The sequence below is a fragment of the Ictalurus punctatus genome, chromosome 25 (assembly GCF_001660625.3).
Source record: "Ictalurus punctatus breed USDA103 chromosome 25, Coco_2.0, whole genome shotgun sequence".
NCBI classification, from domain to species: Eukaryota; Metazoa; Chordata; class Actinopteri; order Siluriformes; family Ictaluridae; genus Ictalurus; species Ictalurus punctatus.
The window spans coordinates 19,889,667-19,906,578 of NC_030440.2; the positions used below are offsets into that span (position 1 = coordinate 19,889,667).

At 38.8% G+C, this 16,912-nt stretch overlaps 2 protein-coding genes across 3 annotated transcripts in view; one reads left to right on the forward strand and one right to left on the reverse strand.

Annotated features, from left to right (window-relative positions):
• LOC108257692 (NACHT, LRR and PYD domains-containing protein 12) overlaps positions 1-16,522 on the forward strand; it is a 34,180-nt gene extending 17,658 nt beyond the window's left edge. For both annotated transcript variants that reach the window (XM_053675879.1, XM_053675880.1), the window contains 4 exons: positions 228-401; positions 4,024-4,197; positions 12,426-12,602; positions 12,765-16,522. In XM_053675879.1, coding sequence (XP_053531854.1) covers positions 228-401; positions 4,024-4,197; positions 12,426-12,602; positions 12,765-12,819 — 580 coding nt within the window. In that variant the 3' untranslated portion in view covers positions 12,820-16,522. The remainder of the gene's footprint in view (positions 1-227; positions 402-4,023; positions 4,198-12,425; positions 12,603-12,764) is intronic.
• psmc6 (proteasome 26S subunit, ATPase 6) overlaps positions 1-16,912 on the reverse strand; it is a 270,786-nt gene that overhangs the window by 236,883 nt on the left and 16,991 nt on the right. The window lies entirely within an intron of this gene.

Consider the following 16,912-nt stretch of genomic DNA (forward strand, 5'->3'; position numbering starts at 1 on the left):
TATTTAACTATTGGCCACACAGACAGAGCAAACATAAATAAGGCATCAGTGCATCATGTGTACAGGTGTATCATCAAATACCACCCTTTCAGCTTTTCCCCTGAATCACACCCACCTGCTCTAGACTCCAATTCCCCCACCTGTTACAGTACTATAGCCTAAATATAACTGTGAAAGAAAGTTTTAAACAATATCTTATTTTCTCAATGTCATAATTTCTGTTCCAGTCTGCATGACTGTAATCTGACGGAGGAAAGCTGTAGAGATCTGTCCTCAGTTCTCAGCTCAAACTCCTCTAGACTGAGAGAACTGAACCTGAGTAAGAATAACCTGCAGGATTCAGGAGTGAAGCTGCTCTCTGCTGGACTGGAGAATCCACACTGTACACTGGAGATACTGAGGTACACACACACACACACACACACACACACACACACACACACACTCACACACACACACACACACACACACACACACACACTCACACACACACACACACACACACACACACACACACACTCTCACTGTACATGGGAGATACTGAGGTACACATACACACACACACACACACTCACTCAGATAGTGAGAGAGAGAGAGAGAGAGAGAGAGAGAGAGAGAGAGAGAGAGATGCTCTTATTCAGAGCAGCTTAAAGTGCTTTCACACTTTTTACAGATAATTTTCTGGCTTGAGAGCTTGCTGTGCTGCTTTGATTTTTTATTTTTATTTTTTTTTTGTCTTACATGAGCATTGAAAAATTGATTCACTGAAAAAATTAAGTTGTACAAGTGGTCTTACTCTTACTCTTAAAATAAGGGAAACAATCTGGTTCGTCTGCTGGTATATTATGCAAATCATTGTTGTAGATTGTTACTGGTTAAATTACATCAACAAAGCTTGACAAGATTATTTTTCTTTTTACAGAAACAATAAAACTAATTTCCAGGAAACACAGTATTTTTACTTTAAGGAAACTGCTTTTTTTTTGCAGTGATTGCACGCTCTAACACTAACAACAATAGGACTCCTAGCCAGTGTTGGCTAACAAATTAGCCTAGCATGCTCTTTAGATACTATTTAGAACTTTTTACACAAGTAAGGCAGACGAAAGAAAGGCAGAATCCGAATGATTTTATTCACCATATACATTTACATATATTAAGAATTTTTCTTGGTGTTTGGTCACAACACCATACATTCAGCACACATCTCAGACAACACAACACAATTACCATTCTAAAAAAAGTGTTTAAATTAAGTCAGTTATCCCAGATTGTTAGGAAGTTCGGTTCAGAGCGCAGGGTCAGCAATTATACAGCGCCCCCTGGAGCCAACAGGGTTAAAGGCCTTGTTCAAGGGCCCAACAGTGGCAGCTTGGCTGTGCTGGCGTTTAAACCCCGACCTTCTGATCAGTAACCCAGAGCCTTAACTGTTGACCCACCACTACCCAAGTGTTGTGTATTGGTCATTTCCGTTATACCATTAAAATAAGAATTAAGAGTTACATGCAGTTAAATAGTTCACTACACAGGGCTAGTGTTTCATGATTGGTTACAGATAAACAAAGAACTTCATGCTGATTAGTCAAATAAAGGTAAAATTAACATGAATTATCATAAACGATTACATGATACATATGATCCATATACATATGATTACATGATACATGATAAATGATACATATTCATCGTACATAAGAAGACATGACTGTAACTTCACAGTTCACGGGTGTCCCAAATCAGTCCCGATGGAGTAGGCCTACCTCTACGCATAAAATCAGATCTACCAACACTTCTTCCTGCTTTCTTACACAAGCCTAGATAACAAGAAGCAGATGCACTTGACATCTGATTACCCACTTAAATGTGTGACTGCAGAATATCTTTAACTAATAATAATAAAGAAATAACTAATCGATAAATAATGAACTCATTAATAAAAGTATGAAATGAAATAATTTACCATACCCATCACCCGTTTTACATGATTAACAGCCCGCGTCATTACGTCACCGCGCCACGCCGTCCAACATCCCTCCAGAATTTCACAAATCAACATACAGTTCGTCTTCGTTATGGTACCGTATACAGTTTTTGGTGTTTTTGTTTAATTTTTTTTATGAACGCTTTAAGTGCACTTAATTATTAATCATGCTGTACGTGCTAATAGACGACTGCTTGAAGCCGTGGGCCGCGTCCCAAATCGCATAGTTACCGTCTATATAGTAGCCGAAAAACATGTATTTCACCTACTACAGGCCTATAGCAGGAAATTTCGCGGTTTGGGACGCAGCCGAACTCTCTTGCTTGCTGTAAAACGGTTGAGCACTGCCGTGTGTGATCGTGTCCTGTCGCACAATGCGGTGAAAACTCTCACACGACGTTAATAATGTGATTAAAGTGTTTACATGTCTGCAATGCACGTCGATAATAAAATAAAACTAAAACAGGAATACTCCACATGCTTTGATTCATTTAGTGTTTACTTCGAGTATGACCTTAATTAGATTAAGGTAATTAAAAATTGCTGTTTACATGGTAGTTTCTTAATTAGAGTATTGTCTTAATCAGGTTACTAGTGGATTATTGTTGTCCATGTAAACGCTCTGAGTAAGACATTACAGTAATCTAATCTAGAGGTGACGAATGCATGAACTAGTATTTCCGCATCATGTAGTGACAATATATTTCTTATCTTAGAAATATTTCTGAGATGAAAGAAGGCTATCCTAGTAATATTATCTACATGAGCGTCAAATGATAGGCTGGAGTCAATAATCACTCCAAGGTCTTTTACTGCTGTACATGATGAAACTGATCACCTGTGTGAATGGACACACACTTTGTGCTCTAGAGTTCTTTTGAAACTGAAAACCATGTGAGATACATAGCTGTGTGTCCTGGTATGTGAAACAGGAGAACAGTAGAGAGAGAAATATGGTGGAAGTTCAAAGACTCCACACGTGGTGAATGGCCTTGATGGAAAATATTACAAACTGCATCCCTTTAGATGGTTTACTAGTGAGCACTTTATTAGGAACACCTGTACCTAAACATTCATGCAATTATCTAATCATCCAATCATGTGGCAGGAGTGCAGTGCATAAAATCATGCCAATATGGGTCAGCAGCTTCATAATGTTCACATCAACCACCAGAATGGTCAGAAAATGTCATCTCAGTGATTTTGACCTATAACTCCTGATCTTAAAAAACACATCCAGTTCTGTAGACAGAAACATCGTGTTGATGAGAGAGGTCAGAGGAGAACGGTCAGACTGGTTCAAGCTGACAGAAAGGCTACAGTAACTCAGATAATCACTCTGTACAATTGTGGTGAGCAGAAAGGCATCTCAGAATGCACAACACATCAAACCTTGAGGAGGATGAGCTACAATAGCAGAAGACCACATCAGGTTCCTCTTCTGTCAGCCAAGAACAGAAAGCTGAGGCTGCAGTGGGCACAGGCTCACCAACACTGGACCGATGAAGACTGGAGAAAAGTAACCTGTTTTGATGAATCTCAACTTCTGCTGAGGCATACAGATGGTCGGGTCAGAGTTTGGCACCAACAGCATGAATCCATGGACCCAACCTGCCTTGTGTCAACAGTCCAGGCTGGTGTAGGTGGTGTAATGGTGTGGGGAATGTGGCACAATTAATACCAATTCATTTCTAATTAATCAATCATAGCGTGAATGCCACAGTCTATTTGAGTATTGTTGCTGACCATGTGCATCCCTTCACGGCCATAATTTACCATCTTCATAATGCACCATGTCACAAAGCAAAATTAATCTCAAATTGGTTTCATGAACATGACAATGAGTTCAGTGTTCTTTATTGGCCTTCCCAGAGCTGCTTATTATCAAGCAGCAGCATCACTGTCTGTGGAATGTAGGGAAAACTAATCAGTTACTTGATTTAACCCCTACATTTTCTCTAAAATCACATCCGCTGTAACGAATGCACTAGTGATGTGCAACTCAGTGCTAAATGTAATAAATGTCATTATTTCTCTTCCAGTCTGTGTAGGTGTAATCTGACAGAGGAAAGCTGTAGAGTTCTGTCCTCAGTTCTCAGATCAAACTCCTCCAGACTGAGAGAACTGAACCTGAGTTACAATAACCTGCAGGATTCAGGAGTGAAGCTGCTCTCTGCTGGACTGGAGAATCCACACTGTACACTGGAGATACTGCAGTAAGAGCATCACTATTACACTGTAGATAAAGAATACACACCGATTTCCGATTTTGATTCAACTTAAAGTACAATAACATTCAGACTCTTAGCTGTGTAATACAAAACAATGTGCATTAGAACGAAACAAAATTAAATATGGGTAAGCTTTCAGTGATGTGACTCACAAGGGGGTGTGTCTGAAGCATGGAGCTTTTCCCCATTCAGCAGTTAGTTATTTGTGTTGTCAGAGTTATGTACCTTCTAGTAGCTCAAAGTGTATTTTGAATACTATTCTCTGCAATACTGAATATGAAATTCTTCACTATAGTGAGTTCTGTTAGCCCAGATTGAATCAGTGAGGAAAGGTCAGAATGCAGCAGTGTGTGTATGTGTGTATGTGTGTGTGTGTGTGTGTGTGTGTGTGTGTGTGTGTGTGTGTGTGTGTGTGTGTGTGTGTTTGCGGTATGAATTCTACACTCTAAGAAACACTGGGTTAAAAACAAACCAAAGTGGCTCATTTTTAAACCAACGGCTGGGTAAGTATAGGACAGAACACATTTTGGGTTAAAGCGCTGGGTTAATTTTATTTCATAAATGGGTTCATATTTTCAGGGTTATTTATACACAAGAAGGTGTTCAGAAATGTATTGCTAGAGCTGCTAAAGTAGTGTTTATATATAGACTTTGAAGTAAAGTACTCAAATAAGTCATATATTTAAGATTTTGATCAAAGGAGACATTTAAAACATCCAAAAACAACAAACGTAAACGAGTAACAAACGTATAATCCAGTGAGCATTACAAACTAATTACAAAGTAATCCAAAGCTAATGAAGATAGCGGTTATTTAATGTGACATTACTTAATGTCATAAACTGGACTGTTATCGCACATTTTTGCTTTTTCAGTGTACAGTAATGTCTTGTGAATAAATATTTTGACACGAAACTTCACTCAGTGGTGTTCATTTTGAACACACCTGTGTGTCTAGTTAAGGACAACAATCAGTTTGTTAGTACATTTACCACATGCTGTGTGTTAAACATTTCCACACAAAGAGGTGTTAAAAATAACACAAATAACACAGATGTGATGTTTATACTTTTTTCCCTACAATTATCATAAAATGCAATTTGTTTGTGTGCTAAAATTCTGACAAAATTGCTCACAAAATAAACAAATACTTGCATGAAATTCAGGTGATATTTATTAAAATCATTCAAACATTTGACAGATGTAAGAATTGGAGTCGATGCGTCTTCTTATACATCTCCCTCCATCTGGGAAGGCAAGAGTCCCACTCTCTTCCATCTGAAAAGCGGTAAAAGAGCAAAAAGAGTGTTGGTTATTTGTTAGCTATAAAATATGGACAAAAGCCTTTGGGCTTTAACTGAGAAATTGTGTTACAGAATCACAAACTATGTAAGAGTATTTTAGTAAGAGTGTTTGTATTCCAACATGTCCAGGTTAGCATCACGCATTCCTACTTGGTGACAGCATCCAGGCTGCTAACCCTAACTCAGAGCCAGATGCAGATACAGACCCAGAGAATTACAGAATAATCTCAGTCCATATTTCACAGCTACATAAACACATGACACTAGTAGTGTAACACCAACACTAAGGAAGCAGTACATCATATTCACTTTTGAAGGTAAAGTAAAAGTTAATTATCACTCGATGAGTTACTGTTTTACAATGAATATATTTTTGAGAGCTCCCCGCCTAAATATCACAAACTCAGCCAGGTATTGTTAGCAGCATTAACGCTAAACAGTGATGAACGCTAACCTACTGGTGGTCATTTGGTTTCCTAAACTCAAAAACCACTACCTCCATCTGAATTCAAACTAAGCTGATTTGACCCAAGGAGTTGGGCTGAGGTGTCGGGGTGGGGGAAGAGGGCATTGATTCATCTGTCAGTGATCATGACCCAGCTACTAACCCAGCGGTTGGGTTACACAAAACTACCCAAAAACTACCCAAGACTGAGAAAATAACCCAATTAAATGATCCAAATGGCTCAACCCAGCGTTTTTTCATCTGTAGTGTATTGTACACTTGCTGGCAGATTCAGCACACTGTAATGGTTCAGTCTAGAGGTCGACCCATTTATGGGTTTTGCTGACTAATCGGCACCTCCGGTTGCGTCTGTTGCGGGAGCGCCTGAGAAGGGTCCGCTGTCATCATACAGCACGAGAGCGGCCTCGAGAGGCACCAATCGCTGACACAAGTTTTTTTACACTGGAAGTGTTTTCTGATTCATTTTGGATGTCTATAATTTTATTTATTTGGAGGGTTATTTTTGGTTCAGTTTGGATGCATTTCTTTTTATTTACTTTACTATTTATTAATAGTTAATGTATAATATTTATACATTAATTACATTTTTAAAAGTACAGTATATTTTTATGGTACAGTCAGTACTGTTTATTTTTGAGTATAGAGTTCAGCAATATTTTACTTTGAGTGTTATGTTTTCCCTCAGTATCAGTTTTAAAAACTATCGATGGCTTAATCGGTTACTTGCAAGGGCGTAGATTTGGTCTCAATATTGGTAGGGACACCCATCCACCCACCCCAGGGGAAAAAAGGACTGTTTAATGTTGACAACCAAATGGTTTATCAAAATATAACATCTATATTTACATTAAGATTTGTATTTACATTTAAATACAAATTATACAAAGCAACAGATCAAAGACTAAAAGAAAGTAAACTATGAAATTACTTGTTAATGGAAAAGAAAAAAAAGAAAATGTTTTGCATCCAACATCAACATTCTTCATGATAATCCTTGGTGTCTGTTTAAACAATCCAAACAGATGCCTATGTCGGTCACTGACAGATACAAACTGTTGCCAAGTATCTTTAAGATCTACTTGGTCAAGGGCCTCTTGATGTACATGACATACAGCTACATTATTAAGGTGCTGCTGAGACATGGTAGATCTTAGCCAAGTTTTCAGTCTTTTGAGTGCACTAAAGCTTCGTTCTGCTTCAGCTGAGGCCAGAAGGACGACTAACAACACCCTAACAACCTTCTCAACCTCATCGAATAAGCCTCTTACCTCACTTGGCATTCCTCTTAGGGTATCTGCAGCTTTGCTACTTGACATATTAGGTATTCTTTGAGAGAAACATTGGCAGCTGAACCTTCAAACTATCTCTGTTTATCTCTGGATAATGACATCATCAATTTGCCCAGTAAGGAGAACATTCTCAACTTTTTTCAAGATCTGCAAGTCTGGTTGGTTAAACCGTTCTTTGAATTGAACATCCAAACTGTCCAGCACCTTGAAAAATTCTAACATATAGTATTCCTCTGGTGTTTTTGGCTTATGCTGACTAGCCCTACCAGGGAACCCTTGGGGTGATTTCTTTGGTGAGAGATTTGAATTGACTCAATACCCAGGGAGTCTGTCATTGACGCTGCCTTCTGAAACACTTCTTCAAACTTTTCCTCATTCCTCTTTTTTGAAGAGTTGAGCTAACATACTCACCAGCAACCTGAATGCCCTCAATTCCTTGGGACTGCTTTTGCAATGACTTGTTTAGGCACTCAAGCTCTCCCAACACCTCTGATGCTGCCAGCAGTCCAAGAACAGTCTTGCCCTTCTGGAAGCGATCTAGGAGACCATTGGCCCTTGTGCCAGAGTCGGAACCAACTGAGGCCATTTCCTCCAAACTGGACAACACAGCCTCATACTGACTAAGAACTCTATCAACAGCTTGTCCATGCACTGTCCATCTAGTCGGACACAGAGGTTTCACTGTTTTGGTATGCCCCTCTGATATTGCCTGTCCAACCAATAGCCCCTTGAATTTCCCTGATTGGTTGCGCAGAGTTCCAAGTTCATGGACCCACTGTCACGTACTAGGGGAGAGGCACTGCAAGCACATTGTGTTATAAGATTTACACAATGTGCACAACAATGCACATTCAGCACCAATGTTCCCTCTTCAACACTGCCTGTGCTCCCTACAGCTCCGAAATATAATTCATAATTAGGACCTCACCTGAAACCCTGATGACGCAGCTGTTTCATCCTGCTCTACTTCAGCCTGCTGCTGCGTTTCCTGCACACAAACTCATTCATTAAACGATGACTTTTCATGGGATTTCTAGACTAAAATTCAACTCAACATAATTTCATATATGCAGCCATTTTATGTTCCAGCTAGCAACCTGACTGTGAGCCTGCAGATGACAGAAGCCAGGGTTAGCTTGCTAGTTAACACTAGCTAACACTGTTAACTAGCATCAGTTGGCATTACTTTCCGCAGTGCGAGGCTAACAGGTTTTCATTTTAAATCAATGTGGCTACAGGACAGGTAGGTCACTACATATTACTTACGCTTTGGGTGGGGAAAAGCTCCTGATGTCTCGTCGATTTTTGGTAGCATGATATCTACAAAGTACAAAACGTGTTGGCATGGGAAAAAATACTTTATGTATGCTGTGCCGTGCAGGCAATAGAGGAAAGGGAGTAAAGTCATCTGAAAGAATACATTTTTCACCCATGCTTGAGGTATGGACTGACAGCCTTGATAACTTGGTTACCATTGTCAGCCGATCAGCCCTCGCCTCCGTGTCTGCACTCTACACTGGCAGTTCGATATTTGCACGTAAAGTGAGCCTTCAGATAGCCCTTCCCCCTCCCTTTCAGCCAATCAAATGCTAGCATGCCTAAATTCTGGAGCTTCTGGGAGAGTATGCTATGGAATTTACATGACTTCACTCCAAAGATAATGCAAACGAGTTTGCAAATATTGGTAGGGACAATTCTGCCCTCCTATGTCCCTGCCGTCCATATGCAAATCTATGCCCTGTCGTGCGACCTCTAGTTCAGTCCACCACTAATTCACCAGGAATCTGAACCGTTTCCACAAAACAGACCTTGGGGGAATCTTCCATATGGAATTCACATTTATAAAGACAGTGAGAGTAACTGATCTGAGCTCATTGAACAGAATAAGATAGTTGGCTTATTTAAAGAGAGCATGGGCTAATTTGCAAAGATATAAGGCTAATCACGAGTGTTAAGCGGTGAATGAAGCATATACAGAAGCTTCAGTTGCATGAGTGTACTTCTGTTCTGCGTGTCCTCAGCTTCACCACACTCTGCGTGGAAGTCAACCTGTATTTTGAGACTTTGGGGGTGAGAATAACATTCATGTTTTGTTGGCTCAAATTTAGCCTATTACCCAAAAACACTTAAAATTCGACATAGAAGCCAATACTCACATCTACCTCTGAGCCCAGTTGGAGATAGAAAAAAAGACACCAGCCGTGAGTGAGAAGAAGCAAGGGTCCAGATTTATTGGTTCCGTTCCACCACACGAGATCCACACCGATGAGAATTCTCAGAAGTGATCTGATACCCTGAGCTTAAGCTCCAGTATTTATACTGTATTTACACACTAAATAACCCATATGTTTCAGAAAGACTATGATATCAATACCAATAGGGTTAAAAAAGAGCTCATCTACCTTACTCTTATGTCCCAGAAAAGGGCTATTCCACTTACACATAGAATTGAAACCAGGGGTTTCAAATTATACATAAAATCAGAACCCAGGGATTTCAATAACCCAGAGACTCAAAACAAAGGGATTTCAGTAACCCAGAGAATCGAAACCAAGGGATTTGAATTACCCGTAAAATCAAAAGTGGAGAGACAGAACAATCTAGAGTGACCTTGGTCGTACTGTTATTCTCTATCTCTCTTTTTCATATTTGCTCTATATCTCTATTTTAGATATAGTTATACTGCTTGAAAAACGCTCTGCTGTACTTCCTACTTCATAATATCATTATATTACCCTTCTACTGTCCTACATATCCTACTATTCTGTATTTTATAAAGAGTATATATATTATTATTATAAGATATTACCCTTATAATATCTTAATATTCCTTTTTATTATTCTTATAAAGTTATTGTAGTATGTGTGTGTGAGAGAGAGTGTGTGTGTGTGTGTGTTATGTCTACTTGCCCTCCCTTGACTGTACGAGAGTGTGTGTGTGTGTGTGTGTGTGTGTGTGTGTGTGTGTGTGTGTGTGTTAGCACTCCTCAGCTCGTATACTTCTTTTTGACTTTTTGACTAATAAACCATACTGTATTACTCTTAAAGATCTAAGATCTTTAAAGTGTAATTCCAATTCAATATTCAATATCAGTCAATATCCGCCTCACACCGCTTCTGTGTGTCTTGGTGCCCGTCTTTTCTTCTTCTCCCCTTTACTGGATACTAGGTCTCCCTCATGTTTATTTTATGACATTTTTTATCCACAACATTTTCCAAGACTGTGATTGGTCAGTCTCAACCAATTTCCATTTTTCTGGAAAGAGACCTTGATCTCATTCAAAGAAAAATTTCCATTCTCAGCAGATACGAAAGGCATCACAATCAACTTCATTTTAAATTCACTAGCGCTGTTCCATATGGGGTGCCATTTGTAAAATGTTCTAAAATCCTGCTCAGTTTTTGCACATTTAGCATTGTCAAATGTAAAAAAAAAAAAAAATGCTATACAATTTTCAACTGTGACATTTTCAAACATTTAGAGAGAAATTCGTATAAATTAATGCAATGATGCAAAACTATAAAGTATAAATGTGTTAAATGAAAATTCAAAATGTTTCATATAAATATCGCACATAAAACTGAATCTTACAGAAAACATGGTAATTGTCCACGCCCCCAGTGTGTGACGTCAGTTTCTCTCATGGGGAAAGGCCCTCCCACTCTCAGACACATCAGGCAGTTATTCAGTTAGCCCAAGTAACATAAAGAGCGGTTACAACTGGTGTTAGGACAGCTCTTCAGGAGCGTCCTACACCTACACCAGGCACAACGACTTCTTTAGAAACAGCGGTTTCATTCTATAGAAACTGCCACTACACCACGCTCCTGAAGAGCCGCCTTAACACCACGCTCTAAAAACTTAAACTATGATGTAATTTTTTGGGTGAAACATTTTTACACTTAAAAATACTGAGTAAATTTTAAATATGTGAAATCATTTAAATATACCGTATGAATTCAGTAAGTGTAAGTAAAAAAGTTAAGTAGATCTGAATAACTACATTTAGTACCATGACACATATAAAATTGAGTAGATATCAATAAAATCTTAAATCAATGCAATTGTAACCCTAAGTGAAACCCACTAAAAAATTAGTAGATATAATTGAAAAGCCACACAGATATAACAGAACATGAGAATATTATTTAACAAAACCAATGTACTACATGTGCAATGTACATATGTGCAAAAACTGAGCAGGATTTTAGAACATTTTACAAACGGCACCCCATAGCCCCACACATTCATTTCACCGCCCTTGCACCCTCTTTTAATGATCCTGTTTAAACAACATAATTCCAGCTCCTGCTTGCAGCTGAATGTAGGCACTAGTCTCTTGTGAACAGCACGCTCAGGAGAAGCATGTTTTTTAAGCCCCTGTAGCCTCTGTTAACTTTTTCAGATGAGGGAGTGTGGGCTTTTTTTTAAGTTTAATCGTTTATTACGTTTTACATAAAATAATCTGTGTTTTATTGTGAACAGCAGACTTTATTATGCAGACTCTTGAATATATTGGTCAATATACTGACACATCAAATTGAGAATTTAGTTAAAGTGTGATGTCGCATCTTGACCAGGAAAATCTGACCTTGTATGTCACATAAACATACACACATCTATCTCATTTATCAATGTTTTCTAAAGTTGTGTGTGTAAATGTTTTCATTGGACATAAAATGCAGGTGTGATGCATTAACCATCACTTTTCCGCTTGTTCCCCAAAATCACACCATTCTGATAAACCACACACACCTTACTGTTACTATAGTTTAAATGTTTACTACCAACTAGTACTAGTTAATAGCTCTGTAACTTTAGTAACATTAACAGGATTGAACATTTGACTTTTGAATTTATAAGGTTTTACTATGAAAGTTCTTACTCTGAGTGTCATTATTGCTGTATTAGGCTGTGTGGGTGTAATCTCACTGAGGATTGCAGCCTTACAAAAGAGGAGAAGGAATAATATTACAAAACACTTATCTGTAACAGTACCAGTAACCTGAAAGATAAACATGGTCAGATCTATTCACTGACAACAAAAAAAAACCATTTCAAATGTATATACTGCATAAAATTAATACAAACACGTAATATATTTTTGTCTGGAGCTCTGTGTGTGATCCGTAATCCTCTTTCTCTCTCTGCAGGATGTATTACTGCTCTATTGAAGATGAAGGTTGTGTTGCTCTGGGTTCAGCTCTGAAGTCAAACTCCTCATCACAGCTGAGAGAACTGAATCTGAACGGTAATAAAACAGGAAAAAAAGGAATGAAGCTGCTCTCTGAAATACTGAACAATCCAGAATGTAAACTGGAGACACTACAGTGAGTAACTGTTTCTGTATATATTAGAGGTGTCTGTGTATAAGAGAGAAATGTTCTATATATTGTTGTGTATATTGTATGAATATATAATCCTGAAAGGAGGAATTAACCATGATAAACACATGATCATGTTTGATTAGTCTGTCCTATTCCCTCTTACAGCATTACCATGAGAAAAATCCAGAATGGGTCTCATACAGAGGATGCTGTGGACTGAATGAAGACGTTCAGTGTGTCGTCAATCCACCCCCCACCCCCTACCCCCCACCCCCCACCTCACCACACCCCAATCTTTACTAGTCTTTACTGGTCAAATCTGTAAATCTTTCATGTTTTTTTAATTACCAGTTTTAATAACCAAGAAATGGCAAAGTATAAACTCTTCTATCCTGAATACTTTCCCATGTCTTAACAACTCAAAATTACTGGAAAATGTTACATAAACATTTTAGGACTATTAGTGACTATTATGTTAATGTCACCTTTTGACCCAAGATGGCGCCAGTGTGCCTGTCGGCATGCCGTCTCTCTTGTCTTTCCCGCCTATTACAGTTTGTTCTATCTGTTATGTCTGTTCGTCTGGCATCTGTGCTGTTTTTACTGTGTATCGTGTCACACTGGTATCATGTAGATTCAGTGTTGACCTACAATCATCAAGCTTTGCTTAACATCAGAAGCTGTACAGGAGCTCATCTGGGGTTTTGTCCTGCTCTGTATTCTCGTTTTCAATCCTCGTCCAGCCGACCCGCGGTGGAGTGTGCTCGCCTGAGACCTCGCTGCTTTCCTCCTCTAAGGAAGCGCCGCAGGAAGAGAGGGAATCGTGCTGGTGTTCGGGTGAGAATCAGATGGACAATCGCTTCCTCCAGACAATCGATTCAGTTTCCCTTGGTTACTATCACTTTGGAGGTGGTCATGGGATTAAAGATATGTTTTACATCTGCCTATCTTCCTACACTTCCTACACTCATCTAATTGCTCTGCTCCTCCACGATTACGGATTCGTCAGAGAAGAGTGAACTGTTTAAATCTCCGGCACATGGAATTCATTTCACCGGATCTGACCTCGTTACCTCAGTCTCCTCTGAATATGGCCCTAGTTAACGCTCGCTCCGTGTGCAACAAAACTTTCATTTTAAATGACTTTTCTGCCAGACATAGTTTTTTATATTTTATTCCTGACGGAGACCTGGGTCAGTCCTGGTGAATCAACCATCTTCGAGGAACTCTGTCCACCGAACTGTTGTTTTATTAGTACTCCAAGGCCCTTTATTAGTACTCCAAGGCCTTCTGGTAAGGGCGGTTGGGTTGCTATGGTTTTTAAACAGTCACTGAACATTCGGAGAGTGTCTGTTGGGATTTACTCATCGTTTGAGGTGCAGTGTGTTGTGCTTTGATCTATAGGCCACCTAACCCGGACAATGCCTTTTAAAGTGTTTTTTGTGATTTTTCAACTTCTATTGTTCCGTTGTATAATCGTTTGTCATTATTGGGTGATTTTAATGTGCATGTCTGCTGCCCTGGTCGACCCTTGGTTACTGAATTTTGTAATATCTTGAATTCCTTTGGTTTTATTCAACACATAAATCAGGCAACTCATGTCCTTGGTCATACTCTAGACCTTATATTGTCATATGGAACCGCTGTTGATGATGTTAATATTGAAGATGCTTCCTTCTCTGATCACAAGCCCATTGTTTTTAATGTCCCTGCTGCCAGCTCTGACTAGTCCCTCAGGATATTACTCCTGTGTTATTAATTCACTCACTGCCTCTCAGTTTAGTGAAAGGTATCGAGCTAATGCTGTTGAAAGCTCTATCTTGGGTGCTGCAGAGTCTTCTTCTGGCCCTGATGATTTGATTGCCTTATTTTACACATTTTGTTATAATATTTTAGATTCCATTGCCCCTTTTAAGCTAAAACAACCAAATCGTAAATCTTATTACCTGCCGAGCGGAGATGGAACATGATCATTTAACCGTGTCCTTTCAGATTTTTAAAGATTGTCTGTTTAAATTTCAGAATGCAGCCAAGTCAGCTAGGTCTAGGTATTTCTCTGATTTAATCACTACACACTGTCATAGACCTAAGATTTTATTCACCACGATAAATTTAATTATTAATCCCAGTTGCCAATTCCATGGGGAACCCTCGGCTGAACTTTGTGAGAAGTTTTTTAAGTTTTTTGCTGATAAAGTAATTACCATTCGTTCTTCCTTCACTTCGCAGATCTCAGACCTGTCCCCGAATTCACTGCTATACCGGTTTCCTTTAATCATTTTCAACACGTTTCTCTAAAGGAACTGAGTGATCTGGTTAACCAGATGAAAATAACAGCCACTACACTTGATGTTGTTCCTTCTGTGATTATGAAAGCAGCTTTGTCTGAAATTGTGCTCAGTATCCAGGTGTTGATAAATTCACCTTTGGATGCTGGGGTGGTCCCAAATTGTTTTAAGCATGCTATTGTTCAACCTTTGCTTAAGAAACAGGGTTTGGATGAACATTGCTTTAATAATTATCGGCCTGTCTCTAAGCTACCGTTTCTATCAAAGCTGTTAGAGAAAGGAGTACAGTCAATTGCTCCTGTTTTTAAATTCAGCTAATTAATTGGAACCTTTACAATCTGGTTTCACTGCTTTTCATAGCATGGAGTCTGCTTTGTTAAAAGTGTCCAATGACATTTTACTGGCAGTTGATGCTACTAGATCTTACAGCTGCCTTTGATACTGTACACCATAACATACTTCTCTAGCGCTCAGAGCATCTGTTTGGTATCAAGGGTACCACCCTACAATGGCTCAGCTCATATCTTAAGGACAGGTCCTTTTCGCTAGCGTTGGGTAATTTCTGCTCTTCTTCTAGTCCTATTATTAGTGGTGTTCCTCAAGGTTCCATTCTGGGCCCACTTCTTTTTAACTTATATATGCGTCCATTGGGGAATATTATTAGGGCACACAATATCTCTTTTCATTTATATGCTGATGATACCCAGTTGTATATTCCATTGAAAGCTGGTGACTCCATTCAGCCATTGTTGGACTGTCTGGACGACATTAAAAAATGGTTAACAAATAATTTCCTCCGACTTAATGAAGACAAAACCGAAATAATTGTTTTTGGCCCCCTGAGCTTGAGAGATGGTCTCATTAATGAGCTTCATAATCACTTTCTCTCAATTTCTTCCCAGGTTAGGAACCTTGGCTTCATTCTGGACTCAGAATTATGCTTAACCAAGCAAATAAATTCGGTCGTTAAGAATAATTTTTATCAACTACGGATTTCTAAACTTAAAACATTTTTGTCTTTCCAGGATTTGGTGAAGGTTATTCATGCTTTTATCACTTCGCACTTAGAATATTGAAATTCATTGTACTGGGGTCTTCCTCGGTCATCTCTGGCTCGTCTTCAGATGGTTCAGAATGCAACTGCAAGGCTGTTGACCAGGGCAAAGAATTTTGATCGTGTCACCACAATTTTAGCATCGCTCCGGTCCATTTTAGGATTCAGTTTAAGATTCTGATGTTTGTTTTTAAAACTCTTAATGATCACGCTCCTTCCTATCTCGAGGATCTTCTTACACCACATTCATTGAACAGACTTCTAAGATCTTCTGATAGGTTTCTTTTGCATGTCCTTCGATCCTTCGTTAAAAATAAAGGGGGATAGCTCTTTTTCAGTTGCTGCCCCTCGTCTATGGAATCAATTGCCACTGGACATCTTCTTGCCTTGCACCTTCTATTACCACTTTTAAAAAGAGGCTTAAAACATATCTCTTCTCCCAGGCGTTTTAATCTCATTTTTACTTGTCTATTGTCTGTATATTAGTTTTATTCTGTTTTACTTTCCTTACTCTGTTCAGCACTTTGGTCAGCTTCGCTGTGTGAAATGTGCTACATAAATAAAATTTACTTACTTACTTACTTACTTACTTACTTACTTACTTACTTACTTACTAATGTTAGTGTGGATTGATTAATTTGTAAACTATATAACCATATCCAATTCACTGACTATTTGGTGGGTTATTTATTGTAGAATTAAAGCTGTTATACTTAACTTTAGTGCAAGATCTCATCCTGCACCAACAATGTGATTTTTATGTGAATTAAAACAAATTCATTATAAAAAAAATCATTATATATATTCAACAAAGTCTAAAGCACACAAATGTATAGAAGGTCTATGTATGCTGTAAATTTACAATTTCCCTTCAGTGGAACTAAGAATCCCAAAACTTGTTCCAGCATGACACACTGTGCACAAAGCGAGCTCCATGAACCCTGACGTCAACCCCACTGAACACCTTTGGG